The following is a 27,913-nucleotide window of genomic DNA, read 5'->3' on the forward strand; positions in this document are numbered from 1 at the left end:
TCTCTCTCTCTCTCTCTCTCTCTCTCTCTCTCTCTCTCTCTCTTTCCTCTTTGTAGCCCTGGCTGTCCCAGAAGAACTTGCTCTGTAGAACTCTTTATGCTGGCCTAGAACTCATAGATCTGCCTGCCTTTGCAAGGCAAGTGTTGGGATTAAAGGCATGTGCAACTATAAGCCTGTACTATTTTGTTTCTAAAGCGAGGTTTGTCTTACTTACAATGGAAGACACGGGTTTTCAATATACAGCTGGGTAAATTGGGGGCAACTATGGTCTCCCAAATGTAGTGATGGTCCCATCTAGAAAGTGGGTGCTATACAAAGTTGCATTTTAGTCCCTCAATGGCTGCCAATTCATTTCTGGATCCCTCAACTCATAATGAGTAAGTAATGCCCATAGGTATTAAAACTTTGCCATCTTGACGTCAGGACAAAGAGCTATTTGTTAGTTTTCTGTTTTCGGGTTGCCTTCGCTCCCGGGCTTTTCTGCCTAGATCCAGCTGCCTGTTTGGGTTGGATTCCAGTGCCTTCTGTTTGGAAATAATCCACCCAGGGGTATGTTCTGGAGTAAGGCTAAGCCCACACAGTGACAGTATAGGAACCAGATAGCTGGACAGCACTTGGAGGAAGCTTGTCCTGAGTGTGTCATGCTCGTGGAGAAAGATGGTGACACACATCGAGAAGAGAGGAATAACTATGAACTTCTATGCTTAAACTTTGCAGAGAAGCAGAAGTGGCCCATATGGGCCAAGTCAGAGTCACACACCGGTGGGGCTAAGTAATAATAACAACAGTCATTGCATTGCAGAGTTTTGCATGTTGGAAGCAGTTTCATGTGTTCAGTGCACTTACAGTGTCTCAGCCATGACTGTATATAAGGACCACTGAAGGAGCTGGGCTGCTGCAGCTACTGCTTCTTCATAGTTATCCTCCTCCTCTTCATCTTTTTTTTTTTTTTTTTTTGAGACATGGTTTCTCTGTGTAGCCCTGGCTACCCTTGAACTCTTGCTGTAGACCAGGCTAGCCTTGAACTCAGAGGTTCACCTGCCTCTGCCTCCTGAGTGCTGGGATTAAAGGCACCCAAGAGGATGTGTCCTGGGATTACTTCTACCCCATCACCCAGAATAGAAGCTACCCTCCATGTGTCCCTGGAAGTATAAACTCATGCCATCTCCTTAGCAGTCCAGTAAGGGTTCCTTCCTCGTCTCACTCACAATGAGGAAAGTATTGCACAGGGTCACTTAGCTTGGTGGGAGGTCTGAGAGGATGTATGCTACATGCAGGTAGATTTCATTTTTAGACACAGAAGGGCGGAGAATAGGAGGTGGATTTCCACAAACCAACTGTCTTGGTTTCTTTCTTTTTCTTAGCCTGATTTTGTTTCTTTGTGTGTGGTTTTGTTGTTGCTTTTATTTAGGTTTTAGAGACAAGCCTTCACTCTAGCCCAGGTTAGCTTTGAACTCATGGCAATCCTTCTACTTCAGTGCTAGGATTGCAGACCTGAGCTACCACACTTGACATTGTTTTCCAATCATTTAATATTTTGCCTTTTTTGTTTTTTCTAATATTTTGTAAAAAAAAAAAAAGCTTTAAAAATTTATCTTTTCCACATACCATTTTGAGATTCATTCTTGTATTTGGATTCCAACAGGTCACTTCTCTGGGGAATTATTTTTAACGTTTTATTCTTTGTACATTTCACATCCTGGCCCCCAATCCCACTCATCTCCCAGTCCCTTTATACCCAACCTTTGCCCTTGCAACTTCTCCCCAAAAGAAAACAAACAAAAAATTTCACCATGGAATGTGTGTGTCACAGTGTGTCACACACACACACACACTCATTTGTCAAACAACTTTTTTTTTTCTTTTTGGTTTTTTGAGACAGGGTTTCTCTGTGTAGCCTTGGCTGTCCTGGAACTCATTTTGTAGACCAGGCTGGCCTCGATCTCAGAAATCTGCCTGCCTCTGCCTCCCGAGTGCTGGGATTAAAGGCGTGCGCCACCACGCCTGGCTCCAAACAGCTTTTCTTGCAAATGTTCATTGCAGAGACTTATTGGTCTGGCTACACTGTCAGTCCTGGGTCCTCACGGGGACTCCTCTCAGATATCCTGTTGTTGCCCTGTGTCATGGAGATCCTGTAGCTTTGATTCTGGAGTAGCAGACCCTTCATGTGCTCCAACAGTTCATACCTGGGGTAGATGTTGGGCTGGGCCAACTCAGTGTCCTGGATCTGGGCCTGTGTGGTAACTGAGTTGCCCAGCCTGACTGCTTTCCTTTGCTCTCCAGCACTGCCCACGTAAGGCAAACTCACCCAAGTGCAACAGCCAGCAAGGGGGCTGCTCTCATGGCCCCAACTCTCTGTTGCCCACTCCACCAGGGCCAGTTCTACTGTGCTATCCGGCAAAGTTCAGGACCTGCTCTTCAATGTGCTGCAGCTGGTGAGGGGCGGGGCCAGCTCACCTGCTTTCGTGCCTTCAGGGCCAGATCTGCACAGCCCTGGTTCATCAACGTGGCTGGAGGCGGCAGTCCAGAGCAGGGACAACTGCATGGCCTTTGGTGGTAACATGGATCATGGATGTCACACAGACCTCACTGCTGCAGGGCCAAGGACACAGGCATGTTCCTCAGTGGCAGCTCAGGCCAAGCCATCATCATAGCCTCAGGTGGTGTCGAAGGCCACTCACATTACACTGTTCCTCACTAACCTCGAGTCTCCAGTTCCCCCTCTCTTCATTGTGCACATATCATTCTGCTTCTCTTTCTCTTCTGTCTCTCCATCATCTTAGTGGCACTTGGCGGGGGTGGGGTGGAGAGGTGTGTGTGGGGGGGGGGTCTGTCTTCTGAGGTGGTCTCAGCTCAACGGAAGCTGTCTTCATCCCGCCTGCACCAAGTGGTGCCACCTTAAGTTATGTTCTATTGAGTGAATACATTGTCGTTTGTGTGTTCCCGTGCTGCTGCTTGTTTTTCTTGTAGCTGTCATGAATACGGGCTGTCTTAGCTAGGGTTTCCATTGCTGTGAACAGACACCATGACCATGGCTTACAAAGGCAAACTTTTAATTGGGGCTGGCTTACAGGTTCAGAGGTTCAGTCCGTTATCATCAAGGTGGGAAACATGATAGCATCCAGGCAGGCATAATACTGGAGGAGCTGAGAATTCTACATCTTGATCAGAAGGTAGCTAGAAGACTGTCTTCCAGGCAGCTAGGAGAAGGATCTCAATGCCCACGCCCAACGTGGCACACTTCCTCAAACATGGCCACATCTACTCCAACAAGGCCACACCTCCTAATAATGCCACTCCCTGGGCCAAGAGAATTCAAACCACCCCAAGTCCTTACTTGGGAATCTTTCCATGACAACATACTTTCTATTTATCTGTTTGTTTGTTTGTTTGTTTGTAGACAGGGATTCTCTGTGTAGCTCTGGGTGTCCTAGGACTCTCTATGTAGACCACACTGGCCTTGACTTAAGAGATCAGCCTGCCTCTGCCTCCCTAGTACTGGGAATAAAGATGTATGCTATCATTACTAGGCTGCTTTTCTAAAACTGATAATTATTGTGTTTGTGTTTATACTAATTAGCATTAGGATTACCATTGCGGTAATGAAACACTATGACCAAAGCAACTCAGGGAGGAAAGGGTTTATTTGGTCTACACTTCTATATTACTGTTTATCTCTGAAGAAAATCAGGACTGGAACTCAAATAGATCAGGAACCTGGAGGAAGGATTGGATTCAGAGGCCATGGAGCAGTGCTGCTTACTGACTTGTTCATAGAACCGCAAACACAAACGAACACTGTGCTGGCTGCTTCTGTGTCCATTTGACACAAGCTAGAGTCATCTGAAAGGAGGGAACCTCAATTGAGAAAATGCCTCCATTTTCTCAGCTCAGGGATAGTACCACCCACAGTGGGCTGGGGCCTCCATCAATCACTAATTAAGAAAATATCCTGCAGGTTTGCCTACAGCCCAATCTTATGTTCATGTGTGTTTGTGTGTGTGGGGGGGGTGGGGGACTGAATGTATGTTGTACAGATGCAGAGGTCAGAGGATAACTTTGTGGAGACCCTGGTCTCCTTTTATTTCTTCCTGGGTTCTGAGGATCAAACTTGCATCTCTTGTCTGTGTGGCACGTGCCTTCACACACTTAGCCATCTTGCCAGCCCCAACATGCTCTCCTTTATTCTTGGGGATGAGCCTGGAAAGGTGAGGTCACGAGGTATATGTAGGTTTAGCTTTTTAAAGGCAGTTGTACTGTTTTACATCCCCCTGAGCAGTGGGCAAGAGTTCCACCAGCTCCACAGCCTGTTCTTTAATTGACATAATCAGGCTTCTTTTATCTGTAGCTACAATAGCTGCATAGTAGTGTTCAGCTGTGGCTCTGGTTGGCATGCTGTGTTCCAAATCTTCACTGGCTCATCTGCTACCTGTGCAAGTTTTATCGAATTATCTGTACAAATGTTCTGCCCATTTTTGATTGGATGACTTATTCTTATTACCAGTGTCTTTTCAAAAGCAGAGGATTTAATGTTGGTTCACTCTTATCAATGTGTGTGGGGGGGGGGGGGGAGAGAGAGAAAGAGAGAGAGAGAGAAACAGAGACAGACAGACACAGAGAGAGAGAGAGACAGAGAGACAGAGAGAGAGAGGGAGAGAAGGAGAGAGGGAGAGAGGAGGGAGAGTGTATGTATGCATACTTGTTTGTGTGTAGGGTGCAGGTCCACAAATGCCACGGCTCAAAACGGAGGCCAGAGGACAGCCTTTACCTTTCAGTCTTTGGGTGTCTGGCTTTACCTTCCCACAGTGTTTGAGAGAGCATCTCTTTGCTGCTCTGAGTCAGGTTAGCTGGCCTGAGAGCTTTTGGGAGATTCTCTCTGCCTCCCATTTTGCTGTGGCATGCTAGGATTGTGGGTGATTGAGATATTTCATCTGGCTTTTTCTTAGGTTCTGGGCATCTAAACTCTTTTGGTTTTTACTTACCAAGCCATCTCTCAGCCGAGTCATCAGTCTTTTAAAGATTGCATCTGAATGAAACGGGCACTGTAGAAAAACAAAACTTGTCGCTCTGTTGGTGAAAAGGAGAAATTCTATTCTAAACTGCCAAGGGGTGAACAGAGAAGCAATGGTGGGTTGGGGGGGGGGGCAGGGAGTGCAGAGTTCCAGGGTTTTAAGGGAACAGGTATCTGGGAGAAGGGGAACCTGTGAGCTGGGGTGGAGGACTTGGAAACATAGAACAGGAGGTACTTGAGAGTAGGGATTGAAGGGACCTAGAAGCTCGCCTAGACCTTAATGTGCAGTGCTCCCTTTTGCCAGAGATAAGGAGAATGATACCTTTGGGGGGGGATCCCCAAGGGAATGCTTGCTTTTGTCTAAATGCCAGACTTTTAGAAAGGGGGGTTTCTTGGGACCAGACAATATCTTTGACTTCATATCTAATAAATATTTTCATAATCTATTGTTGGGCAGGGTTGTTTTGGGGTTTTGTTTGATTTTCTTTTTGAAGCATGGTCTCATTCTAGCTCAGGCTAACCTGAAGTTTACTCTGTAGCCCAGGCTAGCCTTGAACTCATAGCAGTGCTCCTACCTCAGCAACCTGAGTACTCGAGTTACAAGTGTGAGTCACCACACCCAGCTCAGTGTTTCTTTATCTCAGGTTTGTTCGAAATATTCTAGGTCCTTGCCATTTCTATTTGTCTATGAATCATCTCTACGATTTTTTTTTGTTCCTAAAATAACAAAACCCCTCCCTGTATTTGATTAGGATGCCTCTTAGTTGTGACTGAGATTCCTTTATGGGTTATCTTGGGAAGCACAAAGGCTCAGCACTTGGATTCTTTCACTATGTTAGTTAACTTATCCTAGAATCTTGCACAATTCATAGCGTACTGAGAATCATAGAAGGGGCGTGGGAGCATGTGCCTACCGTCCCAACCCTTGGGAAGTGAGGTAGGAAGATGATAAGTTCCCAGCCAGCCAACCTGAGTTACACATCAAGTTCTAAGTCACCTGACCTATGAGACTCTGTCTCAGAAAAAAAGCAAAAATGGAAGAAGTGGGGGGTGGGGGTGAGGAGCAGGGAAAGGGGAGGGGGAGGAAAAGAGGGGGTGAAGGACCACTGCCTGGAGATTTTTGTTAGAATACAGATTTCTAGAGGTTTAAGCTTGTGAATCTCGGGAAACAATTTCAGAAATAGCAGTTACAGAAAATTACCAAAAAAAAAAAATTCCCATATTTCATCTTCTAAAATCTCCTAAAGGCTAGCACTTTTGCACCATTTTCTCTTCCTGTCCCCCTCTGTTTACCTCTTCTCCTCTCTCCCCCTCCCTCCTTTCCTTTTCTCCTCCTCTCCTTAGTCCCCCCCTCACACACACACACACTTTTTATCTTCTGAACCCTTTTAAAGACTAACTTGGAGGTATGGTCACTCGTTCCTCTGAAGACTTTGTCACATGTTACTGATTTTCTATGTATAGGAAACCAAGGGTATTTTCTTACATAATGAAACACAGTTTATGTCCCACAGGAAAGAAGGGGTGGTTTATTCTGAGATAATATACATGACCTGGGAGTCATGGAGAACACGGGTGCAGGATTCCACCCTGCTTCACAGTGGAAGGAGTTAAATGAACTTCCGTTGACACAAGAGCAAAGCGAATTATAAAAAGAAGTGATGTCAGGCAGGTGACAGACAGACAGACAGATAGACAGTTTTCTCTGAGGTATCAGATGTTATCTTCCAGGACTCTCAGCTTTGTGACTAATAGAAGCTAGAGGTCCTGCAAGCTTAGTAATACTTTTCCAGAGTTTTACCTAGTAGTAAGGAAGATGTTGGATCAGACACAGAGGTTGGTGCTAAATGGCCAGTAAAAGGAACTAAAGATACTCCAAGGTAGTTTTGTCTCTGGGTGAGCAATGTTCCCTCTGTCCATAATTCCTGTGTTCTGGTCACTAATAGTCTATAGTTGCAGCTGTCACATACTAACACACGAATCTGGAAGCCACATGGATTCAGTGTCCTGACAGCCACATACCTGAGTCTAACCTGGGCAGCTAGAGCATATAGACCAGCACACATTTATTTAGTTGTGTCTTTGTCTGCTTGGAGCTGGGAGTTTGGGGGGAGAAGGGCACACTTTAAGCTGTGAATGAGTTCTGAAACTCTTGGGCACCTCGCTATACTGACAATACCTTCTTTCTTAGGGACAAGCTCCGAGGCTTCCGGCATGAAGCTATAAAATGGTATTTGTGCTGGTACCGTCTCACAGTTGCAAACCTTCCCAAAGCACACACAATGGGGGACTAGGTTTTAAGTGGATTCTGGTTTTGATTCATTTGACGTCTATAGGCAAAGCATTAGGTCAAATAATGGACTCGTTTCTTGAGAGAAAAAGAGTTCCCATTATATAATACTTTAAAACTATGGAGTAAACAAACACGAAGAAAAACGGACCGAAGAACGGACCGCAGGATCTGTCTTCTAGCACCATCTTTAACTCTGGGAGAGTTCTCTTACAGTATGAGTCATGAGAACGTGGAGGACAGGACACTTATGCTCCTTCGTTCAACAGATGGCATTGATTGGTGGTTTGAATCTCTGTGTCTTAAGGAATATAAATGAACAAAAGTGCTAATGGATTTTGGCTTGCCTGCGGATTCTATTATCTTTCTCTATTCTATGTTAAATTGTCAAAATAATGGACTTTTCTTTCTTTATAAGTTTGTTTCCTAAGTTTTGTACAGTTTTAAAAATGTTATCTCATGTAGCAAAGGCTGGCCTTGGACTCCCAGTTCTTCCCTCTTGGTTTCTTATACTGGGATTTCAGGTGTGTGCTACCTTGACCAGGCAGAAACAGTTTTATGGGGGAAACGAAGAAATTTTGGATAGGATGAGAAAGGAAAGAACGCATATATCTTAAATATCGAGCTATTCCTTAATATTGATTGTGGTGGTTTGAATATGCTTAGCCCAGGGAGTGGCTTAGCTTAGGGGGTTTGGCCTGGTTGGAGTATGTGTGGCCTTGCTGCTGGAAGTGTGGGGGTTGACTTTGAGCGCCTATGCTCAAGCTCTGCCCAGTGCAGAACAGAGAGCTTTCAAGAGAGTCCCCTGCTAGCTGCCTGTAGAAGACAGTCTTCTCCTAGCTGCCTTCGAAACAAGAGGCAGACCTCTCAGCTCCTCCAGCACCATGCCTGCCTGCACAGTGTCATGCTTCCCACCAAGACACTAATGGACTGACCCTCTGAACCTGTAAGCCAGCCCCAATTAAATGTTGTCCTTATAAAAGTTGCCTTGGTCATGGTGTCTGTTCACAGCAGTAAAACCCTAATTAAGACTGCAACTTTATTTTTTTTCAAATCCTATTTTTTAATGATGTTTCTTAAACACTTGAACCTCCATTATAGCCCACCACCCACCAGAGTTAGTGGAAAAGAAAGGATGTTGGGGGATAGGGGGGTAGACCTGTTTAGAAAGGTTCTTTGGAGCAACTCCCGTCTGTGTTGTCTGGAAATCAGCAGTTCAGTTCACAGGTTAGCAGCAGCAGCTCCATCCACTCACAAACACCTCATGGAAATACCAGCAATCCAGCTCGATAGAGTCTGGTCAGCATCCTTGGTGGCACTACCTAGCAGAAGACACCCAGGCCTTAGCCTTGGCCCCAGTGAGCAGGTGGGACCAGGGCCAACAGGAACATTGAGAAAAGTTCTCCGTTGTGCCTCTCTCATTGAGGCAAAGATCAACGAAGATGTGAGACCCACAAGTGTTGCACAGCTAGCTCTATAAGCTCAGCCTACGTCACTGTGCTTTGAGCCCCTTTTACATGCCCTCCAAACATCTCATATCCTCTATGGGTCTTGCCTTAGCAAGCATCTTGCCTCAGCACGTCTGAGCTGATGTTACCCTGCCAATTACCCCGAGTCCAAGGAAGTAGAAAGAAGTGTTTTGTATTTCACTCTATGGAGTCCCGACAAAAGGAGCTGAGCTACACAAGGTAAGGGGGGCCAATGTCATGATACATGGATGTCGTTAGCAAAAAATCCATCATATGTCTTTTCATGTGCTTGGTGTAGCAGGACATCCATTCACCTCAGCCAAATGATCCTTCCCAAGTCTGCCTTAGCCCTTCACTTGTGTCCACTTCAGGAAAACACTTCTTCAGTGTGTTTGCCCCAGCAAACACACCTGACTCTCCAAAGAACCCTTACGTTTCCACTTCCTAAGACACTGGTCATCAATGCAGATGAGTCAAGTTTCGCCTGTTTTCACGGTGCAGGTTGTGTGTGGGAATTTACTGAAGCCCTTTAAAGGTGTGACCTTTCTTTGGATAGTGGCTTTGTTCTGCAGAGGTTGATTTGGGTCTTCTTTTCCTTTGATAGCATCATTTAGCTTCTTTCAAAAAAGAAGTTTTTGATGGCTGGGAATATAAGTCAGAGGTAGAGTTCTTGTTTAGAGTACATGAGGCCCTAGACTCAATTCCCAGCAACACACACACACACACACACACCACCATCACCACCACCACAAACACCAACAACAAATAATTTTATAGATAAAAGAAAATCCATTCTAATTATGAGTAAAATAGAAAAAAATGTGTAAATTTTCTTAACGATGAGGACTTAGCTCAGTGGTAAAGTGCTTACTCAGCATGAACAAGGCTCTGGGGTCAAAACTGTAGAGGAGAACAAGAAAGTTTCAAATACCATCATTATAATTTTGACTTTTTTTTCCTTCTTGGATGATATATATATATCATCCAAGATGATATATACATATATATATATATATATAATGTGTTTAATTAAACTACATGAAATGGATTTTTTTTAATCTTAAGCACTCAGTGGTAGCTAACATAACTAATAATTACTGCTTCTTCTAAGCCCTATGTTATTTAACTATTCCCCCATGCTTCTGTGAGTAACCCTTCACCCATGTTGCTGTAACTCCAGTAAATTCACTGGTTCACCAAACCTGACTCGAGTGGGATTTTCCTTTGGCCTGTGGATAATGCCCTACTTTGGGTGAATAGATGTTTGTTTACCCCTCCCCAGGAAAAGTCACAGAACATTGATTGTAATTGCTCTTGTTTCCCTGAGCACTCTCTATGGTGACCTAGGTACATCTCTATTCTGCCCTAATCTTGTTTGTCTTTGAAATCTAGGTGCTTATGTGTCAGGTGGTCTGGCTAAAACTGACTGCCCATCTGCTTTGCATAATTGCACACATCTTCAGTACCATCCCCACTGATAATTGCTGTCTTTTTCAGGGTTCCTATTGCTCTTATAAAATAAAACATTTAATTAGGACTTGCTTAAAGTTTCCAATGTTTAGTCCATTATCATCATGATGGGAAGCAGGCAGAAAAGTTTTCCATCCAGACCAGCAGGCAGCAGGAAGAAACTGCCACACTGGGTGTGACTTGAGCATCTATGACCTGAAAGCCTACCCCCTAGTGGCACACCTCCTCCAACAATGCTGCACTGTATTAGTTAGAGTTTTATTGCTGTGAAGAGACACCGTTACCAAGGCTATTCTTATAAAGGCAAACATTTAATTGAGGCTGACTTAGAGTTTCAGAGTTTTAGCCTGTTATCATCACAGTGGGAAGCATGGCAGCACACAGGCAGACATGGTGCTGGAGAAGGAGCTGAGAGTTCTACATCTTGATCGGAAGACAGCCAGGAGACTGTTCCACACTGGGCAGAGCTTGAACACTAGGGGACCCCAAAACCTGTCTCCACAGTGACACAATTCCTCTAACAAGGCCACACCTCCTAATAGTACCACTCCCTATGACCAAGCATTCAAACACATGAGTCTCTGGGGACCAAGCTTATTCAAGTCACCACACTCCACTCCCTGCCTCCCATAGGCTTGTAGCTGTAATAAAATGCACAATGTATTTAGTGCAGGTTCTAGGGTCTATGACTTCTTGTTAGGTTTATGAGAGTCATTCTAATTTTTTATGTAATTGACAATATTGCTTCAAAATATAGGTGGGGAGAGGAAAAAAGAGAAAACTTGAACTGAGTACTGACAACAAAAAAAGATGACTTTACAACCCCTTACGTTTAAGGTATACTTTTGGTTTTTCAGACAGGGTCTTAATATGTATCTCTGGCTGGCATGGAACTTGCTATGTAGACCATGCTGGCCTAGAACTCACAGAGCTCTGCCTGCCTCTGCCTCTGCTTCCTGAGTGTTGGGATTTTAAATGTGGTCGTTTGAGTGAGAATGGCCCCCAGAGGCTCATTTGTCTAAATACTTGTCCTTGATTGATGAGACTGTTTCGGAAGGACTAGGCGATGGCGCCCTTATTGAAAGAGGTGCATCACTGCTATCAGATTCTGAGGCTCTAAAAGTCAAGTGCTATTCCCGGTATGACTTCTCTGCCCCCTGCTTGTAGGTGTGAGTTCTCAGCTGTCCCTGCCTTCATGCCTTTGCTCCCCAATCATGGCCTCTAGCTCTCTGAAATAATAAGTTCCCAATTAAACATTTCTATTTTATCAGTTGTCTTGGTCATGGGCTGGAGAGATGGCTCAGTGGTTAAGAGCACTGACTGCTCTTCCGAAGGTCCTGAGTTCAAATCCCAGCAACCACATGGTGGCTCACAACCATCTGCAATGAGATCTGATGCCCTCTTCTGGTGTGTCTGAAGACAGCTACAGTACACTTAGATATAACAAACAAACAAACAAACAAACAAATAAATAAATATTTGGGCTGGCGCAAGCAGGGCCAGAATGAGAAAGGGAGAAAAAAAAAAGGTTGTCTTGGTCATGAGGTCATGATGTTATGTCACAGTGATGGAAAAGTAACTTATACAATGCTATTTCTGTTTCCAACCATAGAGTTCCTGAAGATGGAGGCTGTGCTTTATGCATACCCCCTTCCTGCACAATGGCTGTGCAGCCAAATTTCTTTTCTATAGTAGCGAATCTTCTACTTTCCATAGCCAGTGGCTGTGAAGTACAGGGAGCAGATGCGGATGGGCTGATTCCACCTGGCTTTTCCCTTTCTTACAGTGCAGGTATGCATTGGAATTATGGTGATGCTGGTCCTGTACAACTATTGGTTCCTTTACATCCCATATCTGGCCTGGTTTTACTATGACTGGAGAACCCCAGAGCAAGGAGGCAGAAGATGGAACTGGGTCCAAAGCTGGCCTGTTTGGAAGTATTTTAAGGAGTATTTTCCAATGTGTGTAAGTAGAACTCTCTTCTAAAGGACTGAGTCGGGAGGACAGTGGGAGTGTGTTTCCATCAGTGTCTCCCCACCTTTTCCTCTCCAGACGGAACGTGCCTTAGTCCATTTTGTCCTCTTATAATGATACCAGAGAGTCAGATCTACAGAGAGAAAATTTATTTCTCTGAAATCTGAGGATGGGCATCCAATTAAAAAAAGTTCTAATAGTCAAGCAGTGTCATCTTGATCCATGACCTCATGGCAGATACAGAGGGCAAGAGAGAGTAAGAAGAAGACCAACTTGTCCTTTTAGAAAGACCACCCCACCAGCAGCAAGAATGCCAGGCTCTCCTCACTCCACCATCATGATCTAATTCTCTCATGAGGTCCCACATCCCTACACTATTGCTTTGGAGTTTATGTGTCCAGTGTGGTTTTGTGGGTGGCTGATGGGCACATTCAAATCACTACAGAGAAAGCTTGCAGTTTGGTCCAAGTTAATAAATGGATCTTAAGCTGAGTTGACAAAGTCTGAAAGACTGTGTATGGAGGGACCTGGGCTAAATGGATTGTTTAGAAAGGTCAAAACATCTCTAACCCAGGGAAGTAAGTTGAGTCATGTCCCTCATTTCCCACTGAAGTTCAGAGAAGGGAACCCTTCCATTTCTCACTGATCCGGGTCATATCATTTCCTTCTCTCTGTGTCAACATGCTGTAGCTCGTCAAAACGCAGGATTTGGATCCGGGTCACAATTATATATTTGGGTTTCACCCTCATGGAATATTCGTGCCTGGAGCCTTTGGAAATTTTTGTACAAAATACTCAGACTTCAAGAAGCTATTTCCTGGCTTTACGTCGTATCTCCACATTGCCAAGCTCTGGTTCTGTTTCCCGTTGTTCCGAGAATATCTGATGAGTAACGGTAAGTGACACAGCCACTGGCCCTACAGGGCTCGGTGATGTAGCCACACTGTCCCTACAGGGCTTGGTGATACAGCCATTGTACCTACAGGGCTTGGTGATACAGCCACTTGTCCCTTCAAAGCTTAGTGACACAGATACTAACCCCTACAGTGCTCTGGGGTGGCAGGCAGCAGCAGTTACTTGATTTTTACACTTCCTATGCTCTGTGGATTTTCCTCATACACATTCCTGGACTCGGTGTATAATAGACCTTGGGACCAGGCCTTCTCTTCCTCTGCTCATCCCAGGTACTTCGTATTGTGATAACAACATAGGGATTTTTGAATAAACACCAATCCACTGGAAAAGGAAACTGGTGAATTCATTCAGTATATTCAAATGTAGAAAACAGTCATGGATCAAATAAATGATAAATTTCACTCTGCAGAGGTAGGCATAGTTTTCTGAATGCTGGACCTGGAAAATGTCTTCCACTGGGTCTCACAGTAGCAACAGTGACATAAACTAATCAGTGTGTTCGCTAGCTTTGTCATCCTAGGTTGTGTGTAACTCCTAGGGTTGTGGATGTTGTCATTGGTACAGTGTTTGTCTAGCATGAGCAAAGCTACCCCCTGATCTACAAGGAAAGAAAAGAAGGGGGAGGGGAGGGGAGGGAAGGGAACAGAAGGAAATGAAAGGACTATAAAGTGAGTTCCAGGATAGCCAGGGCTACATAGAACTTCACTCTCTATAAGCCAAGCTGGCCCTCTGGCCCTGAATCCCTGATGGTACGGCTTCCACCTCTCAAATTTTGAAATTGTAGGTGTGTGCCACTGTGCCTGTGAAGCAATGCCACACTCTTTAATTACTAATTCTGAGAACAGAATCATCCTGAAGTGCCTTAGAGATACCTGTATACGCATGGCTACTCTCACCACGCCAGTAGGCTTCATTTCAACTCAAGAGGTTCTACTTGGTTTTCCAACTTGATGGGTGTATTAGTCAGGGTTCTCTAAAGTCACAGAATTTGTGGATAGCCTCTATATAGTAAATGAACTTATTGATGACGTACAGTCTGCAGTCCAATTCCCAACAATGGTTCAGTAGTCCAAGGATCTAGCAGTTACTCAGTCCCACAGGGCAAGCAGGCGAGGGAGCAAGAGTGAGACTCCCTTCTTCCAATGTCCTTATATGGTCTCCAGCAGATGAAGTAGCCCAGATTAAAGGTATGTTCCACCACACCTTTAGTCCCAGATGACCTTGAACTCGGAAATCTCCCTGTCTTAATCTTCTGGATTGTAGTTCATTCCAAATATAGTCATGTTGACAACCAGGAATAGCCACTACAATGGGCTTTTTGACCATGCACCTCAGTAGCTTACAAAGCCTATGAAGTATTTTGTACTTGCCAAAGTTATGTACAGTGGTTATAATTACCTTTGCAGCTCCTGGGTATAAAGAAAAATGATTAGCCTTTTTCGATTAGTAACAGAGTTAGGGACAGATTTTCTGTTACCTTCCAGATTGTCATGGCTTCCTGTATATTCACTTCTGTTGTTCTGTATCTGGAGAGCATTTCAATCAAAGCTGGCTAGGGTCTGCGCCAGTTTGTAGCCTCAAATGCCGAACTCAGTCCCGTGAGTGCTGCAGGGCACACTAGAGGGCGCCATAACCCCTCGAACTACCGAGTGATCTAGCATCTGGCCTCAAGAGGGCGCACTAACATCCCAAGCTACCGAAGAAAACAATAATTCCCTTTCTCATCTTGTAGAAATTGGGTTAAAGTTTTATAAAAGGGAGAAAAAAGATAAATATTTAATTTCAGAAAAAGTCACAGAAATAGATTTTAAACATACTTTTAGCTGAATCAAAATATGATCGCTAGTAAATCTAAGTAGTTGAGAACTGGTGCAGCAGAGATAGCAAGATACTCCCCTGTCCGTGGCCATGTCAGTCACAGTCTCAGAGTCTTTCGTAATATAGTGATCACAGCCGTTCCTGTTTACTAGAGTTGATACGGAGATGCTGTGTGCCATCGTTGACTTATTTATTTATTAGCTCTTTTGAGATTGGGTTTCTCTGTTACCCTGGCTCTCGAACTCACAGCGAACACCCTATGCGTGCACTGCGGGCTCTCGAACTCACAGCGAACACCCTATGCGTGCACCGCCACACCGGCCCTTATTGGTTTATAATATAATATTGCTGTAGCCTTCATGTCTTAAATGCTAAACAAGAATGTCCAAATTTGTAGCCAGTGACGTCTTAAGCTGTTACTGCCTTTAAGTTTTCAGCATTATTTCCCAGTGCTGGCTTCTGAGGACAGTCTGTGGGGCAAAGCTTCCTCCTGCGAGGAGGAAGATAATGAGTTTGAAGGGTCTTGGAGTTGTCAACGTGGAGATTGGAGATTTCCATTTGGCCATTGGTGATGTGACCTGGGAAGCTGAGGAATATATTCAAGGAGATGGGGTTGGTTGATACAACCCCACATAAGTGGGAGTTGAGTTCATGGCTAGATATGAGCTTAGAAGACAACAGAAGGGACTCTCAGGAATAGCAGCTTACAGGAAGGGTTGGCAATAAAACCTAGCAGGGCATGAGAAGTGGCCAGGGGAGAGACAGAAGGGTTATGTGTCAAGATGCAGGGGCTGTCTTTGCAAGAGAAGCAATGCCTCTCTCTCTCTCTCTCTCTCTCTCTCTCTCTCTCTCTCTCTCTCTCTCTCTTTCTCTCTTTCTTTTTTTTTCTCACGAAGGTTACTCAGAGCTAAATGACATGTCTTGGACTCAGGGAAAGTTCAAAGCCAACCCAAAGGGTCTGATTCTCTCATCTGTCGGCATTTGTCTTTTCTTTCAAGGAGTAGACCATTCAAAGACAGGGGTGACCTGTAACCCCAGCATATTGGAGGCTTAGTCAGGATGAATGCCACGAGCTTGGTGCAAGCTTAGGCTTGTGAGCTGAGGGACAGTGAGCCTATGTGGTGGGACCTTGTAGAGAAAGAGAGAGGAGAGAGTGATAGTGAGAGCAAGAGAGAGAGAGAGAGCGATTATCATTCAAAATCTTTTTTTTTTTTAAGATTTATTTATTTATTATATGTAAGTACACTGTAGCTGTCCTCAGACACTCCAGAAGAGGGCGCCAGATCTCGTTACGGATGGTTGTGAGCCACCATGTGGTTGCTGGGATTTGAACTCTGGACCTTCGGAAGAGCAGTCGGGTGCTCTTACCCACTGAGCCATCTCACCAGCCCCAAAAGTTGACAATCTCCCCGTCGGGGAATCGAACCCCGGTCTCCCGCGTGACAGGCGGGGACACTCACCACTATACTAACGAGGAAGAGAGCTCATTCAAAATCTTATACTTCTCATAGGAATCATAATAAGACCATCACAGTTGCCATAAAACATTATTTTTAAAAATTATTCTTCAGGGGTTAGGAGCACTGACTGCTCTTCCAGAGGTCCTGAGTTCAATTCCCAGCCACCACATGGTGGCTTCCTACCATCCGTAGTGGGATCCGATGGCCTCTCTTCTGGTGTGTCTGGAGACAGCTTCGGTGTACTCATATACACTACGTAAATAAGTATTTTTTAAAAAATTATTCTTCAAAGGGAATGGCTACCTATACTTTCTGTTTGACTCCCTAAGGGCCGGTTTCAGCGTCTAAGGAGAGTGTGTCTCATGTGCTGAGCAAGGATGGAGGTGGGAATGTCTCAATCATTGTCCTTGGAGGTGCAAAGGAGGCGCTGGAGGCTTACCCAGGAACATTCACCCTGTGCATCCGCCAGCGCAAAGGGTTTGTTAAGATGGCCTTGACCCATGGGTAAGTGGCTTTTTTTTTTCCATTTTGTTAGAGACAGGGCCTTGGTATATAGTCCAGGCTAACCTGGAACTCACTATGTAGCCCAGGCTAGCCTGGAACTTGTGATTCTCCTGCTGAGCCTGCCAAGTCCTAGGATTATAGGTATGAGCCACCCTGTCTGGCCTAGTTAAGTGGCTGTTTGTTTAGGGTGAGCATGTTTTAAAAGGATAAAACACTATATGAGCACAGAGAATGAGAATAACTTTTCTGGTCCTTAAAGAACATTCTGCAAAGTCAAAGGAAGTGGAGGATAAGCTTTCTACCAAGGCAGTTTGATGTCACAGCATATGGCAATCTAAAGAAACAACAGTGGATGCAAAAGGTTTGCATACTCAACAAAATGGGGAAAGCCAGTGGGGGTGGGGGGAGAATAATTAGCTTACCCTAAACTTGACTTTCTATAGAATAAAGTTCTGGCCATGGCTAACTTGGTGAAGTACTTCCTAGGGATTTCAGGTACAGCTGAAAGCACTTTGAAGTCCACGCAGCTTCGGTGTTTCCAAGTGGAATAGGACACAGCATGGGAAGGGTTGGGCATGATATCAGTTGCTTTTCCCATTGCTGAAAAATGCCCCATTAAAGCAGTCTGAGGGAGGACGGGTTTATTTGGGCTTCCTGTTTCAGGGGATACAGCCCATCTTCCTGGGGAAGGCACTTGGGGAGCAGTAAGCCACTAATGATATTGCACCCACAGTCTACAGGCAAAGAGCCATGAACAATGGGACTTGGCTCACTTTTTCCTTCCCTCCTCTTTGTTCAGTCCAGGACCCCAGCCCATGGGATGTTTACAACTTATGCGCAGGGGTCATCTTCCCTCTTCATTCAAAACCCCTGTAAGAACACCTTCGCAGACATACCCTGAGGTGTCTCTCCTAGGAGATTCCACATTCACTCAACTTGACAGTGAAGATTCAATGTCACTGGTACATATAGATTAGAGGAGGTTTTCTTGAAACCTTTGGATGAACGTAAATTATTTAAATTCATATCCTTGAGGTTGTGTGGGGGGGTTAATTCAGGGTTCAACAATTTAACATGCAATATGAAGACTGGAGTTTAGATCCCAGCACCCACATAGCAAGCCAGGCATCCTGCAAACACACATAGATCCAGCTTTGAGGGAGGGACACCTTTTAGCTTCCATGCCTGCACAGTGTGCGCACCTGCAGACAACACAGGTATGCATATGCTTTGCTATGCACAACCAAACAAGCATTTTTGCATTTACTTGTAAATCTGTGCTCTTCCCCTCTGTCCCTTGCAGTGCCAGTTTGGTCCCAGTGTTTTCTTTTGGTGAAAATGATCTATATAAGCAAATTAACAACCCCAAAGGCTCCTGGCTACGAACTATACAAGACACAATCTGTGATTCAATGGGAGTAGCCTTGCCACTGATGTACGCCAGAGGAATTTTCCAGCACTACTTTGGCATAATGCCCTATCGGAAGCTGATCTACACTGTTGGTATGTACATGAAATACACAAAAGATCTTACTTCGTACAGTGTTTACCATTACTGGCTAGTAATTCAAAAGGTGCAGTCCTGGGTTTAGACCTCCTAATGTCCTAGAGCAGTGGTTCTCAACCTTCCTAATGCTGAGGCCTCCAATGCTAGTGACCCCCAACTATAAAATTACTTTCGTTGCTACTTCGTAACTATGATGTTGTTACTGTTATGAATTGTGATGTAATTATCTGTGTTTTCTGATGGTCTGAGGCAAACCCTGTGAAAGGGTCACTCATTCCCCAAAGGGATGAAGACACATAGGTTGAGAACCTCTGTTTTAGACCTTAACTGAACTTTAACTGTAGCCTGCACATCTAATGAACTATCCCTTTTCCAATTTTGACTGGCAGCTGGTTACTTTGCAAAATTCCACCGTTAGACTAGAATCCAAGTTTAGACATGAAGTTCCTAGTGCTCCTTAGTGGTCCTATTTCTCCGCACTTGCCCGTCCGTAGCAGAGTGGTTGACTGGTAGACAACAGCAGGGGTCAGAGGCCGAATCCATGAACGTTTCTAGAAATTACTGGAGACCATCTCAGCATCACGTATGTCTTTGCTGGGGACCTTCCCAGCACCACGAGTGCTGAGGTGGGACAGAGAGTTAGATGAAGGCAAAGGACTGATGATCTCTGGCCTTGTAACTCTCTCTCATTGTCCTCAGGGTCAAAAGCTGATGGCCTCTGGAAACTTAACTCTTTCTTACCGTTCTCTGCTAGTAAGCGCTGGTTTTCTTTCTCTGGAACTCTCTCTTGCTATTTTGTACTAATTAATGTGGGTTTATTTTCTCTGTTGCTTAAGGACCTCTTGGTGACCATCTCCAGAAAACTTACTTATTTGCCTTTAGCTTTTCCTAGATGGCTCCTGACATCTTCACAGCCACACACCTTGGCGTCCGTCCCTTACTGAAAGCGTGCTTTGTGTCACTAATTATGCTTATATATGTTCTGGTATAGAATGATTTTAGGTATAAAAGGTGAATGTCTGGGTGACTAGAGATGGAGAGGAGTGGAAAATGGGGCAGCATTCATCCTAGACATGCCTGTAGTTTCACCTCTGGAGGATATGGAGGCAGGAGGAACCCAGGGTCAAGGCTAGCCTGAGCGACACACAGGCTCGCAAAATAATTTTTTTCTGAGGCTTGGAAGAGATTGGGAAGTTCAAAATGAGAAAGAGCTGAAACATGCAGGACTAACCACAGCTTTGTGCTTTATATGAGATGGAAATAACCTAATATCTAAAATCTGAACATAGTGACTCATTTTTTTTTAATTTTTTGACTTTTTTTTTAAAAAAGATTTATTTGTTTTATGTATATGAGTACACTGAAGCTGTCTTCAGACACCAGAAGGGGGCATCAGATCCCATTACACTCAGGACCTCTGGAAGAGCAGCCAGTGCTCTTAACTGCCATCTCTCCAGCCCAACTTATTGTTTTAGATCCATTTCACTAGGATTTTCTTCATTTCTTCCCTTCCTCTCCCCCTCCCCTTTCTCTTTCATAACAGTCTCACGTAGCCCAGGCTAGCCTGGAACCTAGCTACGTAGCCAGGTGTTCTTGAACTGCTAATGTTTCTGTTTCCACTGGAACCGCTCCTGCTGTGTTACACGGTGCCCATGTCCACACGTTACATTTTCTGCCATCAGTTTATATGAGCTTTGCTGTTCAGATGTTACTATTTTTAGCTGCCATATTTCACTCAGGTGGGATGTAGGAGTCTGTTGATGAGTTACTACGGGGAACACAGGCACATTTCAGAGTACAACTGCCGTTTCATGATCTGCTGGCTCACTTCCTTGGCTTCATATCAGTTCATCATTTTGGCTCCCTTGTGTAATGCTGTTGATTTGGGGGAGAAATAGAATGGAAATTTTGAGATATGATTTGAGGAGTAAGCTTCATTAGATGCAGTGCATAAGCTCCCATATGAAAATAAAGGGCATTCTGTTGAGTTAAAGGATAATAGTTATTACCCCATTGCGTTAATCTTTTCTATTAAACTAGAGCCACTTGCCATCTGACATAGTTAAATTGTGCCTTTCCTGACAAAGCCAGAGTCAAATGCAGCTGCCAAATGTGAGCTAGCCGTCAAGACACTATTATCATCCATCCATACTGTGCACTGGGCTTCGTTTGAAAACTCAGAATAAGGGGACATTCCATTGGCCCACCCCTCTGCTTCCTCCCAGTGATTCTTAGTCCACAGCAGCTCTGGTGGCCTGTTATTATTTGAAAAATTTAAATGAAGTTAAGAATATGAACATTTCATAAAAGCCCAGCTGTCATAATCTTAGGACAACAGAAGGGGAGTCAAGGATTGCAAACTAAGCATAGGCCCAGGATCCCATTTCCTAGGCAGCTGAGGCAGGAAGATCACAAGTTCAAAGCTGACCTGGGCTGTGGAGTGAGTTCAAGGCCAGCCTGGACATACGCTACCATAGTTAGACTCTATTTAGCTTAGTGGTAGAGGAATCGCCCAGCATGCGAAAGTCACATTCGGTTCCCAAACCTGCAAGAAGGAAGGCTAGGAAAGAGGAAGGGAACAAAGGAAGAGGGAAACAAGAAAAGGAGGGAGAGAGATTGGTTCTTGGGAGTTATGTCTTAATGGCTGTGGCTCACGAGTCCTGAGCTGTACACAGATTGATATTGACTTCAGGAATCCTCATCGTGCATCAGGGAAACGGGCTGAAGGCAGTGGTGAGATTTAAGGTCTGACTCCGAGTGACCAAATGTGTTTCCTTTTCTCTCAGCCTCGGATTTTCCAATTCTGAGAGAGAAGGTAAGCATAACTGGCCCATCCTCCCTTGGGCTTCTCCAGGGATCACGTGTCATGGCGCACGCGCAGCTGTGCGGGGGCCCCAGTGCTGGGAAGGCGCAGCAGACGCACAGGACAGCAGCCTTCCTGACCAGCTTGCTGAGGGTTCCCAGTGTACTAAGCTTTCCATGAACAGGGATTCCTGCCAGAAGGTTAACCCGGATCAAATCGTGAGGAAATAGACAAATGGCTTATTTAAAAAAAAAAAAAAAAAAAGTAAAACAGTTTGTGGAAAGACCTTGAGGAGGGGACACTCAGAGGCACACAGCTGTCGCGAGCTGGGAAGCAAATGCAACCGTGACGAATGAAGCCCTTGACAGAGTTTGAATGTGGATTATGAAATGTCTCAACATGGCGTGACTCTGTGCGTGATCATGGCGATTCCTAGGTCACTTCCCATTCTTAGAAAATAAAATAGGGGGTGATTCACAGAACTGAGTTAGTGCCATCCATGATCTCACTTCAGATGTTTTGCAGACATAAATAGCATGCCTGACATGGTGGTACATGTCTTCAGTCCCAGCATTTAGGAGGCAGAGGCAGCAAGATTGTTTCACGTTTAAGGCTAATCGGGGCTACATACTAGATCCTGTCTAAAAACAGAACAAATAAATGAACAAACAAACAAAAACCCTAGTAAGGAACTAAGTAGGTAATTTGGCTGGTGAAATGCTTGTCTGCCAAGCACAAGGCCAAGATTTGATTCCCAGCATAAAACAGATAGGATAAATGAATACCTTTAATCCCAGCACTAGGAAGATAGAAGCAAGAGGATCCAAAGTTCATGGTTGTTCTGTGCTATGCAATGATTCAAGGCCTGCCCAGGCTGTAAGAGACTTTGTCTAAAAAAAAAAAAAAAAAAAAAATATAAAAATTCCTATATATGCTTATATATATATATATATATATATATATATATATATATATATATACACACACACTTATATATATACACACTTACACATACAAAGCACACAAGGAATGGTTGCATGTGCTTTTGGCATTCTTTCTAAAAAGGATAAAGAAATGTGTTTTATTTTAATGAAACTAACTCCAACCCACAGAAGGGCCAAATAGTCCACTGTGTCTTAAATCATCATATACTAGAGGGGGGGAGTACAGGCTGAGGGATTTCTGAAATAGAAGAAAAAGAAAGGGGGTGAAATTTAAGTTTTATTTATAAACTTATTTATAAGCAGGAGATTAAAAAAGGAAAGGCTAGTGTCATGAGGTCTCACAGAAGTGGGTAGGAGACACATTTATATGCTGGGTTCACCAAAGACAAGCAGTTGTGGGAAAGTACCTAAAGCATACGTAGAGACTAAAGCCAGAAAAGCATAATTGTAACACAGTCTGCAAGGGTTCTCTTGACTACTTCCCTGGTCTGCTGAAAAGAATATTTCTTTCTTCCTGATACAAAGAGAGCGTCACTTACATGGGAGTTTTAGTTCCTTCTCTCAGGAAGAAAAGGGAAAACCATAATGACCTTCTCACATCACAAAACTATTCTCCGCCATGTTTTAAGTGTTGTTCGCTCAAAATTACCCATGAGCCAAAGTGGCAAACAACAAGGCATACTTATAGCACTTCAGTGCCCAGTACTGTGTGGTAACTGCTCAATGAAGGATCACAAGTGAGTGCCTATGTGCTGTCACGCAGCAGAGTGCACATATACATGCATGCACACACACAGGCCATCCTTTGAACTTCCGTCAGAGACTGGATCTGAACTCGGGGATCTTCCAGCTCCCAAGTTTATCCACAGCCACACCCGACCACCTATGCCCACCTGTTCTTTCTCCAGTGGTACACCTTAAGGAGGGAGCTTCCTTCATGAGACTAGGAGAGTCTTGTTTGGTGTGTCGGTACACACCAAAGTTTATAATACCAGTGCTTGAAAGAAGCTGAGGCAGTTTGAGGCTAGCCTGGGCTACTTAGTGAGTTCAAGGTCAGTTTGATTACACAGAGAATCTATGTCTAAAAGGAAAATTTTTTTAAAAATCAGGGAAAGTTAAAAACTCTATGGAATCTTTCTACCTACAGACGAGCAGAATAAAGATGTTTCTAATTTGAAAGATCGATGTCTTAGGGTTTTACTGCTGTGAACAGATACCACAACCAAGGCAACTCTTATAAAGTCAACATTTAATTGCAGCTGGCTTACAGGTTCAGAGAGTCAGTCTGTTATCATCAAGATGGGAGCATGGCAGCATCCAGGCATTCATGGTGCAGGAGCTGAGAGTTCTACATCTTCATCTGAAGGCTGCTAGCAGAATACAGACTCCCAGTCAGCTAGGAATAGAGTCTTAAAGCCCACACCCACAGTGACACACCTACTCCAACAGGGCCACACCTTCAAATACTGCCACTCCCTGGGCCAAGTATATTCAAACCACCACAATCAATCGATTCTTTACTTCCCTGGAGGGAGTGGGGGGTGAGCATCCATGTCCAACCCTCCTAAGTGCTGTCTGCACTGGCTCATGAAACTCCTTGTCCTCTAGCCTAGGTACCTGTTACACAGTGGTAGCTCGGACTTGAAGCAAGAGAGATCCTTGGAGTGATTGTGCCCTCCTTCTTTCCCCATTCTCCGTCCCAGATAAACTTATCACAGGACGATGAGATGAACGGGGCCCCGCTGTGGAGGCTACAGATTAGCAGCCGCACTGGGATAGCTGCACAGAATGGAGAGCTGCAGCCTCGCCCTCGCGGCAAGGCAGCCACCGTGCAATGAAAACATAGAATGCACCAAATTGGAGAGTTCCTCCATCTTTCTGAGACAGGGTTGTAGGCTTAGATTAAAAACAAAAACAAAAAACAAACAAACAAAAAACCTACTTTAGGCTGGGCATGGTGGCGCACGCCTTTAATCCTAGCACTCAGGAGGCAGAGGCAGAGGCAGAGGCAGGCGGATTTCTGAGTTCAAGGCCAGCCTGGTCTACAAAGTGAGTTTCAGGACAGCCTGGGCTATACAGAAAAAACCTTCTCGAAAAGCAAAAACAAAAACAAAAAACAAACAAACAAAAAACCTACTTTAGGCTGGGCATGGTGGCGCACGCCTTTAATCCTAGCACTCAGGAGGCAGAGGCAGAGGCAGAGGCAGGCGGATTTCTGAGTTCAAGGCCAGCCTGGTCTACAAAGTGAGTTTCAGGACAGCCTGGGCTATACAGAAAAAACCTTCTCGAAAAGCAAAAACAAAAACAAAAAACAAACAAACAAGAACCCCTACTTTAATAAGGGTTCTTAAATGCATTGACCTCCCTTTTGGCCCCCTCCCAACAGAGCTGTAGGAAAGGAAAGGTTAATAGGGCCAAAGAAAGCAAAAACTTCCCGCTTCGCAGGGTCTCACTCTGTAGCTCAGGCTGGCTTGAATCTCTGAGGTAGAGGCAGTGGCGGCATCCTCCCTAGGTTGTTCAAGCGATCTATTTAACAGCATCTGATAGACACCCATAAGCCTTAACGCTTTTAATAAGGGTTCCATCCAATTTCAAGAAGCAGGAGGCAAGCTGAAGCCACACGGGAGTTTGTTCCCATTGGTCCCACTGCTCCCAGGTGGGTAGTTCTTGCCTCACAGCCGCTAGATGAGCTTCCTTGAGTTTTGTAGTCTAACTATGGTCTCGATGATGATCAAATTTCCCCTTTATTACCTCTAGCTTATCCCTAAAAAGCATTGAGATTTTCCAACCTTCTAATCCAGTTAGGGGACAGTTTAGGAGCGGGAGGAAGGGATGCTAGGCTTAAATATTAAGTTCCTCCGATTTGGAATTTTTAACATCTCGGAGGAAAGCAGGAAGGACTATGGTCATCTTACAAGGAGAACGTCTTATGATTACTTCAGTCGAAAGGGGTATATTTGAGCTCCTGGAAGAAGCCGCTGAAATATAGCGGAACTTAATAAGAAGGGACTTAGCTAGCTGTGGTGTCCTTCCTAGGGGAAGAAGCCCTAACTGAGAGGTTGAGAGGTCACAATTCCTATAACAGTAAGCTGTTTTCACTCCTGCCTTAGACAGCAATGCCTCTCTCCGCAGTCCCCACTGCACCATCCCGTTGACCTCTCTCCCTGAGGTAGTCTCACTAGAAACTACAGCTATTTCTATAAGACTACAAGTTTACTGGTCCGTCTATGTACAGATTTCTCAGATTTCCTTCCTCAAAGTTCACAACTGCGAGGAAGCTTTATAGAACAAGTTGTATTCTCCCATCCCTTGCCCAGGAAACTTTAGGGCAGAGAGAAAACTAAGATGAGTCCAGGCTGCTCAGTATGTAGCCAAGGTTGCCCGGCCTTCCTGCCTCCACCTCCTGAGTGCTGAAACTACAGGTATGTGCCAGCAATGGCTTATTTCCTCCAGTTCTCTCTGCTGTGCGTCAAAAGACTGGTGTCTGCCGTGCATAAATCAGACTTCGTAAAGACCGAAGGAAACTGCCCATGAGTGTTTGGAGGCTCCGTCTAGTGAAACACTCAGCAATTAGGGAGTGTCAGTCCTTTTTTCTGTGCCCCTCAACTCCCATATTCATGGTCTTTATCACTTGCTGCCTCTTTATTCCTTCACGAGGATTGCTTAGGTTTTTAAGCACAGGTTCGCCCTGTATGTAGTTTGAAGAAAGACAAAGGAACCTACCCCCACCCCACTCCCCTTTGCATACTCCATTCTTTCCCTCCCTCCCCCCTCCCCCACCCCCTACAGCGGCGCTTACAGTCCTCAGGCCCAAGCAAATGACTTCAGAAGGAGTAGTTTGCTTCAAGGTTTGAAGTTAACCACCCGGCTCATCCTGGCCTTGGGCGCAGTAGCAACACCAGGCCAGCAGGGGGTGCAGTGCATACAGGCCGTCAAAAACTTGTATTTCTAAATTTCCAAATTCTGAGATTGTTATGTAAACGTCTTTTAAAATATGTACAGAAGCCGCCAGATTTATTTACAACCAATAGGTATATCTGTAATTATACAGATGAGACAGATACTTTTTTGGGGAAAAACATTCATACGATACAGGTAAAATAAATGAGCCGTTCCCCGTCCCTGACCCAATCCCCAAAGGAAAATGTTGATCTTGCCAGGTTTTTCTTGTACACTGAAAATATTGGTGCACCTAGAAATTTATTTTTTTATAGATATGATCACACTTCATTTTGCAACTTTTCTTGGACATTTTAGGCATTGTGTGTGCCACGTTATTTGTTATTTCTTTTTTTTTAAGTTAGCTGCCTAAGATTCCGGTGAATAACTGGAATGTCGCTCAGCTTATGTAACTGTTTTCCTAATGAGCTGTGGTTGCTTTCAGTTTTGTGACTAGATGACTTTCTCGCACAGAGGCTTCGCTGTAAAGATAAGTGACATTTTCAATTGTTCTGAAAGATATTAAAAAAAAAGTCATAATAGAGGATGTCACGTGACCTGAACATTTCACAGTCAGTCACAATAAGAACCCTGTGGTCTTGCTGTCAGCTGTGCCCAGGGGAGAATGAGGGTGACGTGGCTCGCAGCAACGCCTACTCTGCTCACAGCTGCAGTCGGCACAGCAGCGCGTTTGACTCAGAAGTCAAACCTCCAGAATGACAGCTCAGTGTCTGCTGAGAAGGGAAACTCTTTATTTGTTGTCGAGTGGGATGGTGTGACTGAGGTAGGCAGCCAGTGAGCTGAGGAGAGGACTGGAGCCAGCGGGCTGGAGGGAAGCCGATTGGCAGCCCAGCGCTCAGCTGCCCACGGGAGACCCAGGCTGCGGTGGAGTGGTGGCTGGCTGAGTGGTGGCTGTCCTCAGGGATGACACGTGCTCTGTTTTCCACAGTTGGCCGCCCCATCCCTGTTCAGCAGACTCTGAACCCGACCTCAGAGCAGATTGAAGAGCTGCATCAGACATACATAGAGGAGCTAAAGAAACTGTTCAATGAACACAAAGGGAAATACGGGATTCCGGAGCATGAAACTCTGGTTTTTAAATAACGGCCTTCCTCCAAGGCATAAGAAAGGAAGGCAAGAAAGCATTGTTGAGAAAATAAATATTTTAAATAATTTCTCTGGTTTTTGTTTTGTTGTTTGTTTGTTTGTTTGTTTTGACTATAGAATGAAGTTGCAACTGAAAGGTATTAGTGGTGAAGATCACTGCTGTTATTTTATACTGTGATAAATAAAAATACAGGAAAATGGAGGTGTGGGGTTATGACCAAATGGTACAATGCTTACCTACCATGGGTAAGGCTCCAAGTTTGGTTCATAACAGTGGAAAATAAAAATACACTAGATGATTATAGCATAGGATTGAAGATGACTAAGACTTAAAAATCTTCTGAATTTAGGGAGACTATATCATTCTTCAGGTTCCTAAAAGTCTTAGAATTACTCATACGCTCAGAGCAAAAGCAAAATACCAACTTCAAAGCGCCCCTAGACACTAACTGAACAATTCTGTGGCTTAGGGTGGTATCTTCACTGAGCAGGGCAGCTGTTGTTCGGCACAGCTGGACATTTAGAGACCGTGTAACTTGGCTTACAGAAAGTTGGAGAGAAAGGGCTCCTACGTAAATAGAACATTTGTCACCGAATCATGTCAGTTGTAATACTGGGTAACCTAGGTCTTTCAGGTCACATCAATGCATTTTTTTCTTAAATCGGTGCAGAATTGTTTTGCCATTTTTGAGGCAGGACGAG

The 27,913-nt window shown here is 44.5% G+C and overlaps 1 protein-coding gene and 1 non-coding gene across 2 annotated transcripts in view; one reads left to right on the plus strand and one right to left on the minus strand.

Annotated features, from left to right (window-relative positions):
• Positions 1–27,288, plus strand: part of Mogat1 (monoacylglycerol O-acyltransferase 1) — a 28,062-nt gene extending 774 nt beyond the window's left edge. The window contains exons 2-6 of the mRNA XM_029481195.1: positions 12,027–12,205; positions 12,905–13,109; positions 16,737–16,911; positions 18,215–18,414; positions 27,054–27,288. Coding sequence (XP_029337055.1) covers positions 12,027–12,205; positions 12,905–13,109; positions 16,737–16,911; positions 18,215–18,414; positions 27,054–27,208 — 914 coding nt within the window. The 3' untranslated portion in view covers positions 27,209–27,288. The remainder of the gene's footprint in view (positions 1–12,026; positions 12,206–12,904; positions 13,110–16,736; positions 16,912–18,214; positions 18,415–27,053) is intronic.
• Positions 16,353–16,424, minus strand: Trnad-guc. Its single transcript has one exon. It is a non-coding gene; the product is annotated as a tRNA-Asp (tRNA).
• Positions 27,289–27,913: the final 625 nt, after the last annotated feature.

This window comes from Mus caroli, chromosome 1, assembly GCF_900094665.2.
Source record: "Mus caroli chromosome 1, CAROLI_EIJ_v1.1, whole genome shotgun sequence".
Taxonomy (NCBI): domain Eukaryota; kingdom Metazoa; phylum Chordata; class Mammalia; order Rodentia; family Muridae; genus Mus; species Mus caroli.